This window comes from Suillus plorans (assembly GCF_016647745.1).
Source record: "Suillus plorans strain S12 chromosome Unknown HD556scaffold_61, whole genome shotgun sequence".
In the NCBI taxonomy this organism is placed as follows: domain Eukaryota; kingdom Fungi; phylum Basidiomycota; class Agaricomycetes; order Boletales; family Suillaceae; genus Suillus; species Suillus plorans.
In genome coordinates, this window is record NW_024537445.1 from 12,135 (window position 1) to 29,121 (window position 16,987).

A 16,987-nucleotide genomic window follows, 5' to 3' on the forward strand; every position below is an offset into this window, starting at 1 on the left:
TCACCGAGTCCCGAAGCCCGAAGTCCGGAGTCCCGGAATTCGGAGCTTCGGGGACTCGGTGACCCGGAGCTCGGCAACTGTGTTGGGTGTCAGGGTATGCGGAGCATTGGAGATAGCATGTGTCAGTATTCTGCGTTTCATGGTTCATCTTTCGTGATTATGGAATCTTTCGTGATTATAGAATCGGGCGTCAGGGACTCGGTATTCAGAACACTGTCGAGTCCCAGGTCACGAGCTCCGAGTCCCGAGTCCCGAAACCCAGGTCCCGAGTCCCGAATTTCGGAGTTCGGGGTTCGGCAACCCGGAGCTCGGCAACTGTGTTGGGTGTCAGGGTATCCGGAACATTGGAGATCGCATGTGTCAGCCAAACATGAACCATGAAATGCAAAATACTGACACATGCTATCTCCAATGCTCCGCATACCCTGACACCCAACACAGTTGCCGAGCTCCGGGTCGCCGAACCCCGAACTCCGAAATTCGGGACTCGGGACCTGGGCTTCCGGGACTCGGTATTCAGAACAGTGTCGAGTCCCGAGTTCACAATGTCGGGGTTCAGGGTTTTGTCAAATGTGTACGGCAATAACAAATGTTAATTTGAGCATATTGATACATCTTCCCCCAGTCTCAAATATCAAGTGCTGAGGTCCGGGTGTCGGGACTCAGTACCCCTGGCACTCGGGACTCCCATATGTCAAGTCCCGAGTTCCGATTATCGAATACCGAGGCTCGCATCCAAATTATTCAGTCCCATATATCACTTCGCAAATGCTCACAATTGAGTATTGAGGTCCAGATAACTATTGGTACATGGTATTCATTTGTTGGAATGTATATAGGTCACAATGCATGCTCTTTGTTTGATCTTTCACACACTGTATGGACCATCCACACTAGCCCATCCACATGATGGAACACCAGCGTAAATGTGAACAGAATCCCTCATATACCATGCCCAAGCAATCCGATCCCCTTCCACATCATAAACTCCATGTCTCACAATCCTTCCGGAAAACGCAATCATACAGCCGGAATTGTACTTGAACTCCAGCTGAAGGCTTGGCATTGTCATCCGAGCATTAGAATAGTTCCCCACGGTGGTGAGAATGTCGAAGCATTCAGCAATGGACAAATGGTCTCGATGATTTGGGGTTTCCCGATTGGAAATGATGGAGAGGGTGTTAAACACCGATGCCCAGTACTGCAGGGCCTCCGGCATCTGTGGCAGATCCTTGCTTACTGCTATATGTCCTAGGTTTGACAAGGTTCGCAACCCTGCCCAGTACTGCTCAGGATGCATGACTCTGAGTGCCGCGGACGCGATGGCTGCTGGCCTTGAAATGGCTTTGAGGATATTCTCGCAGGAAGGTCCCTTCAATGATGCAGATACCTCCGGATCGGACACATTCTTTGGGATTGGTGAGTATGACTGCCGGAATCACCATCTCATCAGATCCTACCTCGTGTCCCTGTTGAAACCATGCCGGAGATAAATTGATGCATCCGGGAGTTGCCCCAACATCTTCCGAGCCCCGGTTGAACCACTTTTGATTAGTTCGCCAATTGCCATCAGCCCTTACACTTTTTTCGAGGCTTGGAGCGAGCAAATTGGTGGCTTCCCTGATTTCCTTCTGTAGGTTCCATTTGATATTCAATATCCATTGAGTAACAATGTATATTACACACCTGGGTGGTGTCGGTCAGGGCGTCTGGGAGGTACCATGCGATGATGGCACCGGATGCATCGAGAATTGTGGCAGGTTCGTCGACCAACCTTTTGCCTTCATGGCCAGGAGGACACCTCTCAAGCAACCTAGCCTCTCTCTGTTCATTATGCCCGGTGTCCTTCGGGGAGATCAATTTGCTATATCTTGCAATATCCACCTGCATCTGAACTGTCATGCAGGAATTTGAATGATAAAACGAATTTTCCGAATCTGCAGGAAGACCCACTGGGATTTTTATATGCCTTTATGAGTACATCAGCCAAGCGATCGCACGCCATCACCAGATCAGTGTCTAGGTTGGGGGAAGGTATGACTGGGCCTCCTCCAGTCTTCTCTGCCTTGAATTTCTGTTCGGTATATTCCCCTGCTTCATAAGTCACAGTCAGGGCCCAAGTGCGCCAGATGTTTATACTATCAGGAGTGGAAGGGGAAGAACCGTTCATGCTGGATGTTAATCTTGGGAAATCAGACACTGAATGCTGAATGTCCGGACTTTGGTGTTAAAGGGGGTGGAGATAGAGAGGATCAGATAAGGGAGCCTGAGATAATTTTGGCTGTCAAAGATGTATTATTATCCATTGCTCAATGAAATACTACCTGATTGGAAGTGTGCTGGTCATCAGATATTCATTTGTCGACTCCCGGGTCCCGGAACTCGGAAGTCGGTACGGTTGACCCAAATTTGGGTGGTCGGAACTTGGCTTCTTGTAGGGAAACACAAGCCTCGCACCCCGGATTCCAAATTCTGCAAGACAACCTGTGCACCATCAAAGGCCATGTCAGGAGATCACCTGCTGCTCCGGGAACTCGGTAACTTTGATTTATTACCTCCTCTGAGTACGGTTGACTCACATTTTGGTGGTCGGAACTTGGCTTCTCGTAGGGCAACACAAGCTTCGCACCCCGGATTCCACATTCTGCAAGACAACCTACGCACCATCAAAGGCCATGTCAAGAGAGCACCTGCTGCTCTCTTCAGAAACATCTCAACTTCAGGTTGGCCATTTAACACGGAAAGTATTAACTAAATTATGTGTTGAGTTCCGGGTCCCGGAACTCGGAGCTCGGTACAGTTGACTCAAATTCTGGTGGTCGGAACTTGGCTTCTCGTAGGGCAACACAAGCTTCGCACCCCGGATTCCACATTCTGCAAGACAACCTGTGCACCATCAAAGGCCATGTCAGGAGATCACCTGCTGCTCCGGGAACTTGGTAACTTTGATTTATTACCTCCTCTGATTTGGTTGATGTACAACTACCTCAGCTCCATCATGTCTACAATTATGATACACATGGGCCCACCCATCTATATTTTATACCACCCTCGGCCCACCCGTCTAATACAACATCCCATACAACACCCTCGGCCCACCCGTCTAATTAATATGCGTCTGGGCCCACCCGTCTAATACAATATTTTATAATACCCTCGGCCCACCCGTCTAATTTAATATGTGTCTGGGCCCACCCGTGAATGTGATAACAAGTACCTACCCATCTATCTCATACACATCTACCTTAATACACCCATCTGCATAATATCCAACTACCTCGGCCCACCCGTCTACCTAATATTCATGTACATCGGCCCACTCATCTACTCTATATATTCCCTGCATGGGCCCACCCGTCTCCATCGGGAATAATTTGCCTCCCGGCCCATCCGTCATAGTCGAGGATATTTTTATCATGGGCCCATGGTCCGCTGGCCCGTATCATACGGGATATTATGCATGTCCGTTCCCTCGTATTATACGGAGATAGGTCACTGTAATATGTGCGGCGTTTTGGTCTACCTAGATGTAAAGACCGAGAAATATACTGCACGGTATTCGAAGAACAGAGGCGAAGACAAAAATACTTGCTAACTAAACATATCGCCCCTTCGCCCTCCCCCCCTCCCCCGCTAATCACTGTACATCACTATGCCTAAAAAATGGACCACCGACGAGCAAGGGGAATTCTTCAACTCCCATATGGCAGAATTTCGCCTGTGTACTGCAGAAAAAAAATACGAGGAGTTCTTTAAAAAGGTTAATAAACTATTTTTTGAAAGATGGCCAGAGCGAAAGGCTCTCTTCGGCGACTTACTAAATGATGAGTCCCTAACGCCAGACCAAGCCGAGGTCTTGAAAAATGTGTTGGAGGTTCGTAAAAAGGTCAGTGACTACATATTTAAATAATATAAGACAGTACCAACTAATGATTTGATTAAGCAAATTGCCACATGGTATCGGTGGCAAACAAATCCTGCACATCTGGGCCGCACAAGTGGTGTCAAAGGAGTGCTGAAGTTCGATGCCGTGTTATCTGGTGGTGTAGAACTTAAGGGGACCCGTGCACCACAAAAAGTGGATATATACTCACACAAATACTACGAGGCGAAGGTCAAAGGGATGGCAGACACCGAAATCCAACGCGAGAACATGACCAATCGAGGGCCGAAGCTGAACAAACGCTGTGAGGTCACGCGTCGCATGTTCTTGGAAGAAAGTGAAGAGGTCAAGGAAAAGATTGAGAGGAAGTATCGAAAGGCAAGGTCAAGATATATGAAAGCACGCCAACACCAGAAGTCTGGGAAGTTATCAAAGATTGACGAAGCAGCAAAGATCAAGTACGTACTTTCATACTTGATTGATATCCACTGCTCAATCTGAAACAAAACTGTAGAGCCATTCGTGAGCTCGGCCCAATGCTTGATCGCATCTTCAAATACCTTGCATATGCCACTGGTGGGTGGAAATTTTCGGTTCTGATGGGGGGAAATGATCCCAGCACGGGAGAAGTATCTGTGTTTAAGTGAGTATTGTTTGTTGATCGTTTGGAAGCAACGAAGAATAGTGCTTACTAATACTATGAACCAGTTATCATCTTGGGGAACTCGAAAGCGGAGCACAGTTTGATCAGCAATACTCGAACTTTGATGTGATGCAGGGTGCATTTCTAGCCTTTGTCAAGGATGCTCTGGGTGTGTTGTGAGCCATTTTTCCAAATGCATGTACTCACCTTTTTCCAGCATTTGAGGCAACACTACCCCAAGACTCACACAGCGACTCGGAAAGTGAGGAAGATGATGATACATCGTCAGAGTCGTTGGATGATGACTTGGATGGGGAGTGGACAGAGAGTAGTGCTGGTGTGGATGGGGAACAGGAGGATCTTATACTAAACGGTGCCAGATCTGGGAGTCGACTTAATACCGCGGGTTTGTATCGGATGACTCCTCAGTCTGAGTCATCCGCCGAAATTGAAGTGGGCGCAGCGCTAACATCAAGTGATGCATTACTTGGTGCATTACACGTGAATGCATCAGGTCCTCAGGCCAGCGACTCTACTTCATTGGACTATGATTTGAGTGATGCCACCCTCGCCACTGATCTTCAGTCCCCCCATTCACACAGTACTTCATTGGACTCTAATTTGGATGATGCCGACCCCGCCGCATTCGATCACAATGCATTCAACGCCATGATGAATGATCCAAATTTCATCCTCAACGCTCTAGAAACATTTCCCGGCCTTATTGCTCCCCCACTTGGCAGCCAAGCACTTCCTGTACACAATGAACCTGACGCCGGCTGTCGTGTGCCACCTGTGCGATATCCGGAAGTTTTACTGCCTCCGGTTCCTCATGCGGATCTTGGAGATACTGGGCCAGCTACCAACGAGGAAGTACAGACTCAACCTGCAAATAAAACTCGTAGGCGCACGCGACATCTCGCAGCATATGGTCCCTCATCGCCGACCAGTGAAACTCAGTCAGCCACAGTGCCCCTTCGCCGAGCTCGTAAACCCTTCAATCCAAGGGAACGCGACAATGACATTGGTGCGCCAGCAAAGTAAGTTGTTCCTTCCCGCGCTTATATGGTGGTACTGATGTATACTCAATTTTAGGAGACCTCGACGTGCCTGATTCAGTACAAGTTGTAGATAAATGTCTTGTAGATCTTTGTGCTGTTGCTTGATGGTCTTGTTATTTACCAATATAATTTGGGTTGAACGTTTTTTTGACTTCGTGTGCAGGTGCTAAAAAACAACAATGTCATTGAATGATTGAATGTTGGATGTCTCTTAGGCTATGAAATAACGATGTCATTGAATACCATGTCTCTCGTGCTACGAAACAATGACACTGAATAATTGAACGTTGGATGTCTCCACAGTACAACAGTTGAACTCGCTGCAGAAATTGGACTTGTTGAAAATCGGTGTCGAAAATGACATCATGTCACATGTTGACTTCCTTACTAATAATGACCGAGTCAATTTGGGGGAGAATATGACTGAGGTCACTTGAGAAGGCAAAGCGCCTACCAAATAAAACTTAAATAGCCGGATTATAAAGCGAATCCACCTGGATGTAGCATAGGTAAGCAAGGTACACCACAAAAGAAGCAAGGTACCAAGGGGTAGAGGCATGGATGTGGTGTAGGTAAGCAAGGTACAAAATACAGAAGCAAACGGAGCAGGCACGTGTGCCAGAGAGCGGTCGGATCAATCCAAATTAAGTATGGGGAGAGGATGCATGAGTAATGCATCACTCATGCATTACTTTCCCAATTAGGATTGGATAATGCATGACTGGGCTCTAGCAAGGTTAATGCATGACAACTGTCTGCTAGTTAGCCTGTTTTTATGCACAAGAATGACATTATAGCCTGCTACGGTAAGGTAAATCATTTCGGTCATTTATTTGAGAATTTTTGACATTATTGACGTAGATGACTCCAAGCACAGTATTATAAAATGCCAGGCGGCCGTCCCCATAGGCTTTTTCAATTCAAACTTGTTCGTCTCTCCTTCAACTGTTGTTCAAGTTCCCGATCCCTTTCTACCTCTCTACCGTGACGCGGCGGTGGGTATGTCGGCATCCGAGAACAACTCAGGCAGTCCTCCTCTGGCCCAGGAGGCTTTGGACTCCCTGCATGTCCCAACTTCTCCTCAGGCTCGGGCAAAGCGACAAATAGCTACCCTGATGGAGGAGGTCGAACTTTTGAAGCAAGACAAGGTGACTAAGCAGAGGTATGCACTTGGTCAAACTCTCAGCGAGGCGGTTTTGATGTCTCATTATAGGAAAGCCACCTATTATGTTTCGCAGGGTCGAGCCATCCATTGTCTTGTCGCCCTATACACTCCCATAGAGGATTTAATCGCCAAAAACGACTGACGTTGTGAATACCACGACAAAGCTATCAGCCCTGAGTCCACTATGGAGTAAGTACCTATCTTTGTTTTGTTGTACATTGTTTCGAATGCAGTGATAGGCAAGACCGCATTCAACGGGGTTACATTGAACTTGCTAAGGCATTACCGTGGATTCACGACAAGTTAGCAAGTCTTGATCACGAGGAGTCCGAAGACATGCTTAAAAAGGTTTTTTTTTTCACAAACATCTTTTCTCGCTTCTTCCTCATTCCTTTGTAGATCAGGCGGGGTGCAGACTCCGCTCGTGGCGATGATACAGGCACTCTCAAAGAACTCGTGGCCTTGTGGTTGAACATTGAGTTCTGTCCGACTCCGTTCATCTCAGCTGGTGACAAGCATCGTCGAGGTTTTGTAAGTGACACATGTGGTAAGCTGTTGTGCCCGGCAGAATGGCACTGGGAGGATCCAATGTACGTGTAGTTCTGATGGTCTTTGTTACTCGCATGTCACTGATGTGCAGTCCAGTGTCAGGGCTGGTATTCAGGATCGTACGACTGCTTTTATCGTCTCCAAAAACTCCTGGCCTCTGTTCATGTATCAAAACAGTGTAGCCGACCCCGCTAATCTAGAGTGCGGTCTCATGAGGTCGAAGTTATTAGTGATGGTGAGCATTGATTTTTGTAACTGGCTCGTGCTTCATTACATCACAGGGCTTCAAGGCTATATTTACCTCCCCCTCTTCTGCCAATGAGGTAGACGGCGACGGTGAAGGTGCCGATATCATAGAGAACAATCGACACGCCCGGAGACAGTCAGATCAAACCAAAGTAAAGACATGTGTTGCCTCTATCATAGGCATGAGGAAGGTGACTCCTCGCGCAATCGCGTATGCAGCTTGCCAAGTAAGCATTGATGCTTGCCTCTAGCTTTGAAATTGATTTTGAGTTTTGCAGATCCGATTTGCTCTTTCCAGCATCACCTCGTGGCGCACCATAGATGGAGATTTCGACTACCAGATGTTTTGGAACAATATTGTAGATTTCTTCGAAGATCCCCCAGGTCCAGCTGCGCGAGGTAGGGTCAATGATACTCTCAAATGGTGGACTAGGTAAGCATCTGTTCATCAATGACTAGCCTGGGCTGGTAGCTAAACTTCCTGTACAGAAAAGTTTTTGGCACAAACCACCGGCAGGACTTAACATCGGAAGTTGTTTCCCGAATGTCTGTCAGTGCGCTTGCTAGCCAAAGACTGGCTATGGAGGACGCTGTGTTTGACTCCGACTCTTGATGCTTTCATTACTGTGTCTTAGTACCTTCAATAATGTACTCTCTAATGCCTATTTTATCGTGTTGCTTCCATGTCTGCCATGGTGACTGAGTTGCTCAGGCCGTTGTAGGGATTCATTTCTGGCTGGGCTTGTAGAGACTGTTTTTACCTTATCTTATGTTGGCACTTTTGTAGCTTACATAAGCAAGTTACCTTTTCACCAGTTCTAATATGAGTCTGAGTATTCAGCAAGATTTCATGATATTTCCTCTCCTCTGAGCCTTGAGCCTGGTCCAGAAACCCTTTAGGGTCAAATAGCAGCTAGGTTCTGCAAGACCCAACATTGTTCCGACTCACTCTCTGAATTGTTCCGACTCACTCTCTGAATTGTTGTACCTTCACCGTATCAGTTGAATTCATATGTAACAACCATTAAATAGATTTATTAAATGATACTCTTATATTTGCCCTGCGATTTTCTGATTCAAATAGACATAATTACTATACTGCGTACAACAAGGAAAATATACCGGTTTTCCGATGGACAGATAATAATTATACTGCTGCGTACAACAAGAAAAAAATACCAGTTTTGTGAAATATGGAATATAATAAGGAGACTTGTCAACGAGGTGCTTTTGCTGTTATAAGACCATATATCCTTTCTATTGAATGACGCACAAGAGTGCGCAACATTGGCGATTTTAGAAATTCCATTTCGTGTTACAGACAACTGGTTATATTGAAAGAAATGTCAGGTCCTATTCACCACGTCACCTAAGACTTGTTTGATAATTTTCTATGTTGGGATGACTGATCCCACAACAGCGTCCGATATTGGTGAGTTAAGAACCTCTATTTATGTTGCAGACAACTGGATTATCAAACAAACCGATGATACATTCGCCATTTCACATCAAACTTATACTTGATCATTTTCCATACAGGGGATTAGATTTGCCAGTGAACGAAAACGTAGGATGGTCATGTAGCCGATGGTGCAAAGTCATAATTTGTCCATTCCATATAATCATGTGTTATGAGACTAATGCCTCACAGTCCGAAAACCAATCCTCAAAGTTCAAAGAACGCTGCAACTTGTTGAACCCTCTAATGTAGAATGCTAACTATTCATCCAAAAAAGTATTGTCAATAGCATGCCATCAAATATTCCAGAGCTCGGATATGCAGTTAGGCAGCACTGATATCTTTTGTTCTCGTATCTCCAAAACAGTTGTCTTCCCTGGCTGATGGGATATTAATGATCTTGATTCAGGAAAACGACCTCGCTTTTAATGCAGAAACAAAAGAACAGTGCAGAAAACTGGACCTTCAATTATTTTCGGAATAGGATTAGAGCATGCTTAATGAGTAGGCTCACGTTGCCTTAAGTTACCTGTGAGGCAGCTTGGTCCTCTACAAAATCTTCATAGGTTTCGGACCACAGGGCCAACAGGGAGTGAAGTGTTAAATATGCCAAAGATGGCACGATATTACAATGTAGCACTGCCACTGTGCATGGCGGCAGTGCTGTGCCAAAATTCTGATCATCTACACACATCGTCCCTACTGCTGAATCTTTGAACGTGATCAATATTCTAGAATGCTCTTCAAGACCAGAGTGGTGGTATGATGTACGATTGTATTCCAAAGGATTTCCACCTGACAACTTGCGCTCGTCAGTGATAGTCTAGTATATCTGTACATCAAGGAGTAATTTATACTGCAGTAACACTGGTGGTATTGCTTGTCACCCCCACGTACTATACTACTCTGAGTGAGGGTCAGCAAAGGTGATAGTCATCATCCACTGGCAGTAATGTACTTCTCGAAGACCAAACAGTATGAATCCACATCACTATTGAAGTTTCGATCCGCACTTAACTTCACAAACCTGTGTGCATTAATTTTTTCGTCGATCCATTCAAGTGCAAAAGCTCGCGAAGCAAATAGTGCTACTGTGCTACTGTGCTTGCAAATTCGTCTTTCCTCGACAATGTCAAATATTCCCATCTAAAAGCGGTCAGCAGATTTACGAACATTGTTGTGATGCTCTACAATATATTACTTTAAATACCATTCTCATTTGTTCACCGGTTCACTGATGTTAGGGTAGATCGTAGGTGGCGATCTGCTGGCATTGTAGATGTCACCTGTTCAAAATGAAATTTCAGGTAGATAAATTATCACTACATTGTCATGAAGATCATTACTCGGCGCATAAAAGCAAGGCGTCTTGCTACTCTCACCTTCAGATTGATTTGATCCCATACCACATCCTCACAAAAAATGTGTCTCTCCTTTGTCCTCGCCACTGTTGTTGCTTTGACCGCGTCAATATCTGTCGACGGTGCTGACAGTGAGAACTGTCCTTATTTCTGCAGACATACCAGAGAATGCAGAGAGTGCAAATTTGCAAACCAGTGCATGAGTATGAGTGGGTTGTGTCCTGGATCTATCCACATAACTCACCGACATGGTAGATCCTCTTTGTATGTGACAGCTGGTGAACAGGTAGCTAGATGATATGCAGATCGTACAGAGCCAGTTTTATATGGGCTTGCTTCACGAACTAGAATTGGGAAGGGAGGGGACGGGATACTTACCATAGATAAATCTGGATGTGATGTAGACAGGCTGTCGAGTCACCATGCAATTTCATCAAATGGGCTTTGAAAGAGCGGGACGCGGCCCTGGGACCTGGTACTTATTTCAAGTTGAAGCATTGCAACACAGTGGCACACAGTGCGAATGGCAGAATTGGACTATGAAAAGCCGCATTGATCAGTAACGATTCATATAAGACGTGCGCACCATGCACGGTAGCGTGTATGTTCTATCTGTGTTCCTATCGCCTTCTCCCATTGCTGAGCAGAATGCAAAGGAAGCTATTTGACGCGGCATGCATGTGACGCAGGTGTGACAAGCGATCCTAGAATATTCCTACTCCGGTTCTGCAAGACTTTCCAGATCACACAGAATTCATGACCATTCCTTCGTTATGCATCGTAGGGATACAAACTAAACTAGCTACTAGCATCTGACATATATTACAATGATTCTTTTCTTTTTCTCCCTCTCTGGACCCTCTGCGAAGCACATCACTTTAACAAGCTTCATAATTAGGTAAACTACTAGCAGTGATGTGAAATTCGAACTGTTTGTTTTCAAAATAGACGTCACGGAGTTCACATTGTGCCAAACAACCAACAGTCCTCTTCGCCTCAGTGTGAATGAGTGCACACTGCACAATTGTCTTACTAGTATCGAAGTACCAAACTGGTTATTTCCCATCGAGAATGCGTACAGCCCGAGCAACATGATTGCCGACGAGTGGCTCCCTCCTCAAACACCCTCGCCAATTCAATCATACAACACCTGTAGCACCGTCATACAATCCGAGTCCCATCTATGGTTTTCAGCAGTGGTCCCAGCCCACCCACGCAGGAAATGGCAGCACTTACTACTCTGTGGACCCATTCCGCTCCCCATGGACCGTACTTCTTGCTACTGGTACGTTTCTCAGCTTGCAATGCAAGTGCAGCAATTGCGAGGCCAATGAATTCGTCTGAAAACTGACTAACATCCAAAACTTCAAGCTCAAAATCCATATGTGCATGAAGGGAGGAACTTCGAATTCACGACAGAGGCGCGTCATACTAGACTTGAGTGAAGACTAAGGGCAGCGGCACGAACTCGGCATGTTTTCCATTTCAAACTCCGACTTAGAGGGCGGACGAACTCAGTTTGTTCCTCGGACGCTGTTAGTTTGACAGCCTCGTGAGAATTCGTACATGGAATGAACGAAATAAACTGCAAATCACCTCCGCCATACCGAGTGCTTGCAGGGCACAAAGGCACGCGATCTTTTGGTGTTGATATCGTTGTCCATGGGGGCAATGTGCAACCATTTGCAAGGCACAAAGGCACGCAATATCTTGGTGTTAATATCATTGTACACGGGACAACGTGCAACGGATGTTCATCACGGTTTGTCTATAACGGGAGACCAATCAGTTGGACCTGCAGGGAGTCAACTCATCACCGAGGGACCGATCGTTGATCTGATCCGGGCCAATCTGCCCGACCCGGTTGTTCTGGCGATACATAGTGAGTACGACTCATCTAACAAAATGACTGGGTAGATTGCAATGATGAAATGCGGTGGCCTTACGGCAAGTGCAACGGTTCAACAGCAACTAGGCCGGAACGCCTTGACAGTATTGATACCTAATGCAACCGCTCGGCGATGGCATGCACAAGGCGTCCTTGTTCCAGGTATGGTGACCTTGACTGCGTGCTACTAACCGAGGATTCTCAGAATCAAACCACGCGGTTTGATGGTACTGGCCTCCTCGCAGAGTAGCACGCTGTCAGTGGCGACTTTGACGCGGTTCCTCTTGAGTTCTTAATATAGGCTGCACGTCATGATTGTTCTCGCGAACACGCACATCTGTTATGTAAATTCCACGTTCTTCCATTGCGGTTACAGGACCTTATTGAATACAGGCTAATCCAGGCCGCTTAGCAATGGCATATTTGTTTGATGTATTGAGTGATCCAACTATTTATGTCAATATTATTGTCGGCTCCATCGATATTATCATTTCCCACTCAACAAGAATTTCCATCAGGTTAGCCCTTCGGACCTCTTCGTCATCATATCTGAAGATATGGAATGCGTGGCTAACTTGATGGGTTAGAAAATGACGGACCGCGCTAGGTGCGACTCGGCGATTCTCGCCCTAACCCGCATGGACACAAGTTTGAGCATGAAAGAATATTAATCTCATCAAAGTACTGTTCGGATTAGCGACACGCAGGTGATGCTGTTACAACGCTTTGCGAATTAGCGTGATCGACTCTAAATTTCTTGTGACGTTTCAACTGGCACCTGTCATAATCGTGGATCATGATCACCGTTGATTAGTAAAATGGCGGAAGAAATAACAATATTTGCAGTCACCACACCAGCTAGCGTTTGATCCTAGTCACTGTACCAGTCCATTACAGGAAAACCATAACCATAAGCGACCACTGCACGAGGTAACAAAAACGCAACAAAACAATAACGTAGGCTATGCCTTGTGAAGGTGAAAAAAGTCCAAAGCCGCGGACAAGCGACTTATATGCGTATCAAACAGAAAAACGAGTGGAACGTGTGTAGGCATGGAACCAAACACCAAGCGCGGGTGATTGTTTCACCAGTTGACTGATGGTTGCAGGGGTAAGCACATGGATACAAGGGCATCAGGAAACAAACGTACAGGGCGAGCAACCAATATTTACGAGGCCATTGTAAGAATTGTCCTCACAGCAAACAGGTTGTTGGTTGCTGGTGGTTACGAGGAACGTTAATTCTAGCACGATGAAACGCGCACCGTAAGAACTTACCAGTTAGCGCCCTTGCCACCCCCGAAACCACTGATGGGGGAGCAGTTTTGACCACAAGGGGTATTATGAGGGACGTCAATGCTCATGAGAGACAACAAGTCGTCGAGGGAGGAGCCATAGCCAGACTTTGTAACAGAATCGCAACACTGGGTAGAGCCAGTGTTGCACTGGCCACCACCTCCGGAGGGGGTGGTGCGTTTGGCGCCTTCAGAAATAATCAGAGCGCGTCAAGTTACAGGAAAAATAATATGCTTACCCTCAACGGGCGTGGCGCGACGAGCGGGGGCCATAGGGGGAAGACCGCGCGCCATTCTTTCAGCATTGGTCTCCGCGCTTACGACAGTAGCGGCCACGGCAAGAGCAAGGACAGACGCGAACCTCATTATGTTCTTTGTGTCTTTGGGGGATCTAAACAAGACAAGGAAACTTAAAGAAAGTTGAGGAAGGACAGGACGGTTTGAGAATAAGAGAGTTTTATAGGGAGTGAAGGCAAATTACATTATATATGAAAAGAACCATCGGCCGGTCACCAGCGGTTACCAAATTCAGCACTACCAGATTCGATCACCTCTCTAGGATAACTTTTACTCATCAGAGTTTTTCATGAGATCCCAATTGTGCACAATTGCAATATGTATGTATAACAACAAAACCTGTGATGAATGCAAGGATCATGCAAACCCTGCACAGCACTGTTTTATCCGACGATGATATCCAGTAAATATATCATCTTTATTCGAATAATTACCCGATAAATTGCCTGGACCCGTTCTATCTCCTTTCAAGTTTTCAGGGACTCTCTGACTTGTGCCGTAAAGAGCCCACTAAGATAGTTTCCTCCTTAGTGCTCAAATGACGCCCATGCAGGGAATGAAGGGGAGTCCAAGGATGCCGTTGACTCTGTCTGATGTCACTATCCCTGGCCAGCGTAAGTCCGTAGCGCACTTGCGCCGAACTCATCATGTAATATCGACCGGGGGCGGCTATTCGGCAATCTATGATTCTTATAACTCATGGAGGATGTGGCAGATACATAGAAGCTTCTCTACAGCATGCACATCACACACGTTTCTGATCTGGCCAGGTCAATCTGATTCTAGCTGGGGTGAATGATCAAGTGCCCGTCGGGTTGTCAGGAGCAACTTCACGTCTGACCCGGGTCACGGGATTCCTGAGGTCTCCGTTCATGTCGCAGTACTATAATAATACTGGACCTTACAGGCTACTACTTCCCTTAACGATGGATTCATCAATCACAAAGCAGGGGTCTTCGGGTTCTAAGTACCTTGCCCTGCCGCGTTCATGGTTCTTGGCCTTGAGGTAACATCATTACCAACATGGTTTGACCATAGGCGGCCCTCCGAAACGGACCCTTCCTCACCAAAACTAAGGCAAAGCGCCGTAGTGGACGAGATGAAGGGGGAGGGCACGTACCGTGAAGACGTGAAGTCCAATTGCCCGTCCTATAGTTATCTCCAGTCGGTATTGGTGCACGGTGTCCCGCACGAGTCACGACGCTTGGCGTCCCTTTGTCAGCGCTTCAGCCATCGATTCCCTTTGCAGTTCACAGCCTTCCATCAGCATCTATCGTCAGGTTCAAATATAATCACATAATAAGCCACTATCTGTTTTTTCCCTGGGGCCCTTGTGCGAGTTATGGGCGCTGCAACTAATGGTCAGGAGTAAACATTGACAGTTCCGGTACGTACTAGCTGCTGATTCACCAAGATAGCAAGATGCCGGCACCAGGTCAGGGTCGTGGTCGTCATGTTTGTATACAGGGCGCGTCAACGGGGTTGGCGGGGAAAATGAAAGAAGTCGTGGAACAGAGGACACGTAACGTTTCTTCGATCAAGTGCCGCGGCTTGACGCTGACTCCACATGCAGATCACATCGCGCGACGTTCAAAGGTGGACGCTTGTCTCTGGTTGACGAGTAGCACATTAAATTACGCCCGTCGTGACTTCTTTGAGGGCCTCGAAGACTGTTGTTCTCTTCCCTTCACGAAACACTTCTACGGGTAGTACTTACTCCTCGAGGATGGTGTATCTTTTAGTTAATATAAAATGAGCCAACGAGCAGCGAGGAGCGAATACGCCCTGACGTCGATTGCAGCGACGTAATGTTTCTCGGTTGCCACGAAAGACTTCTACAAGCCTCGAGGACGGTATTATCTCATCAATTCACTTTCCGATATGAAACGGGCAAGTAATTCCAGACCTCAGATCGTACGTCCTCGATTCGATCGTAGGTTAGTCTCTTCGCCGAGCGATGAAACATTCTTACAAGTACAAGAAATGTACTCATGAAAGGGCGATGGTGCACCATATTTGCTGGTTGAGGGAGATGAGCATCGGCATTGCGGAACCGAACTAAGTCAGCGATAGGAGATACCCAGTCAGGCTGCCTGCTCCAAAGCCCCGAGTGCATGACGATTAGGAAAACCGCATGGTAGTGGGAAATGATTGTGTAGAGAAGACCGCACGGGGCCCGCATTCCGTCATTTCATCTGACACCTCTCGGCGATTGTTTGAAGGGTCGAGATAGTCAAGGTACAATTTTGGAAACCAGCCAGGGCACACCATGGAGGCAGTAGGACATTTGATTTATATCTGAGAATACTAGACTGGCCCCTGTGCCTAGGTTATGGCGTCACAATGGTTGATGATGATAGGAAATAACCGATTATGAAGGGAGGTAAATTACAGATTGTGCGAAATGCATGCAATTGATAACGATTTAGCTGCGAGTGTCAGGAGGTGTCAGGTCGATTGTCCTGCGGGAGCGAAGGATCCGTAAAACTGTGGTTACACTTGGTACACACGAAGAACAGAATCATGCGGGTTTCCTTCCGTTTTGACTGATCCTGGTAGAAAACGGCGCTAGAGTGGAGTAGGAGGTGTGGTTAGCAAGAGTAAGCTGTATCGTATTGACATCGCGTACTCGTCTTGGCCACAATGCGGACATGTAATATTTGAGTGCGCCTGATATCAGAATTAGATAGGGTAATGTAAGATGACGCGGAGCGGTGACGAACCAATGTGGGATCCGATCCCAGGTCGGTAGTAATTCCCACCTGTTCTCTGTTTGATTTAAAGGTCAGTAAGATGGCACAAAAATACTTCAGCTTCAAGCACTTACTTGGTGACTGTTAGTAAATCATTCCTGTAGACACACTTGTTCTCGCCGATCTCCTCTTCGCTACATATTCGACAAGCGTAAACCATGATGCGACGCCCAGTGTCAGCCTTTGGGTAAAGCAAATTATTGCACTCTGAGCAGAAGTGGAGTGATGCCTGAATGTGGCAAGGACGACCAGAGTATGAGAACGGTTACATAAATATGGCACAGATATATGGGGACGGATAGAAGTATTTAGCAGTGAACTGCAACACAAGAGATTGAAAGACAGACCATCGCAAGGGTGTTGAAGGTATCGGCCTGAGTACAAGAT

The 16,987-nt window shown here is 46.6% G+C and overlaps 5 protein-coding genes across 5 annotated transcripts; 2 read left to right on the forward strand and 3 right to left on the reverse strand.

Moving 5' to 3' along the window:
• Positions 1-1,171: 1,171 nt before the first annotated feature.
• HD556DRAFT_1214058 (uncharacterized protein) lies at positions 1,172-1,881 on the reverse strand (the record flags this gene model as incomplete). Its single annotated transcript, XM_041296635.1, has 3 exons — positions 1,172-1,408; positions 1,461-1,631; positions 1,687-1,881. Coding segments are annotated over 3 exons (603 nt in total), but the record flags the coding sequence as incomplete, so codon positions are not given.
• A 1,771-nt stretch (positions 1,882-3,652) lies between these two features.
• Positions 3,653-5,640, forward strand: HD556DRAFT_1447179 (uncharacterized protein; the record flags this gene model as incomplete). Its single annotated transcript, XM_041307213.1, has 6 exons — positions 3,653-3,886; positions 3,944-4,341; positions 4,398-4,526; positions 4,592-4,695; positions 4,744-5,566; positions 5,622-5,640. The coding sequence occupies 6 exons, from the start codon at positions 3,653-3,655 to the stop codon at positions 5,638-5,640; spliced, it is 1,707 nt and encodes a 568-aa protein (XP_041156237.1).
• Positions 5,641-6,588: 948 nt separating this feature from the next.
• On the forward strand, positions 6,589-8,160 carry HD556DRAFT_1447180 (uncharacterized protein; the record flags this gene model as incomplete). Its single annotated transcript, XM_041307214.1, has 9 exons — positions 6,589-6,749; positions 6,801-6,841; positions 6,917-6,941; positions 6,992-7,100; positions 7,152-7,283; positions 7,393-7,536; positions 7,583-7,774; positions 7,826-7,980; positions 8,037-8,160. 9 exons carry the CDS (start codon positions 6,589-6,591, stop codon positions 8,158-8,160), a joined length of 1,083 nt encoding a protein of 360 aa, XP_041156238.1.
• Positions 8,161-13,389: 5,229 nt separating this feature from the next.
• Positions 13,390-13,916, reverse strand: HD556DRAFT_1244213 (hydrophobin; the record flags this gene model as incomplete). Its single annotated transcript, XM_041298428.1, has 3 exons — positions 13,390-13,474; positions 13,534-13,738; positions 13,790-13,916. 3 exons carry the CDS (start codon positions 13,914-13,916, stop codon positions 13,390-13,392), a joined length of 417 nt encoding a protein of 138 aa, XP_041156239.1.
• Positions 13,917-16,285: 2,369 nt separating this feature from the next.
• On the reverse strand, positions 16,286-16,950 carry HD556DRAFT_1433796 (uncharacterized protein; the record flags this gene model as incomplete). The annotated part of the gene is made up of 5 exons (XM_041305258.1): positions 16,286-16,415; positions 16,477-16,517; positions 16,571-16,616; positions 16,675-16,829; positions 16,948-16,950. The coding sequence occupies 5 exons, from the start codon at positions 16,948-16,950 to the stop codon at positions 16,286-16,288; spliced, it is 375 nt and encodes a 124-aa protein (XP_041156240.1).
• Positions 16,951-16,987: the final 37 nt, after the last annotated feature.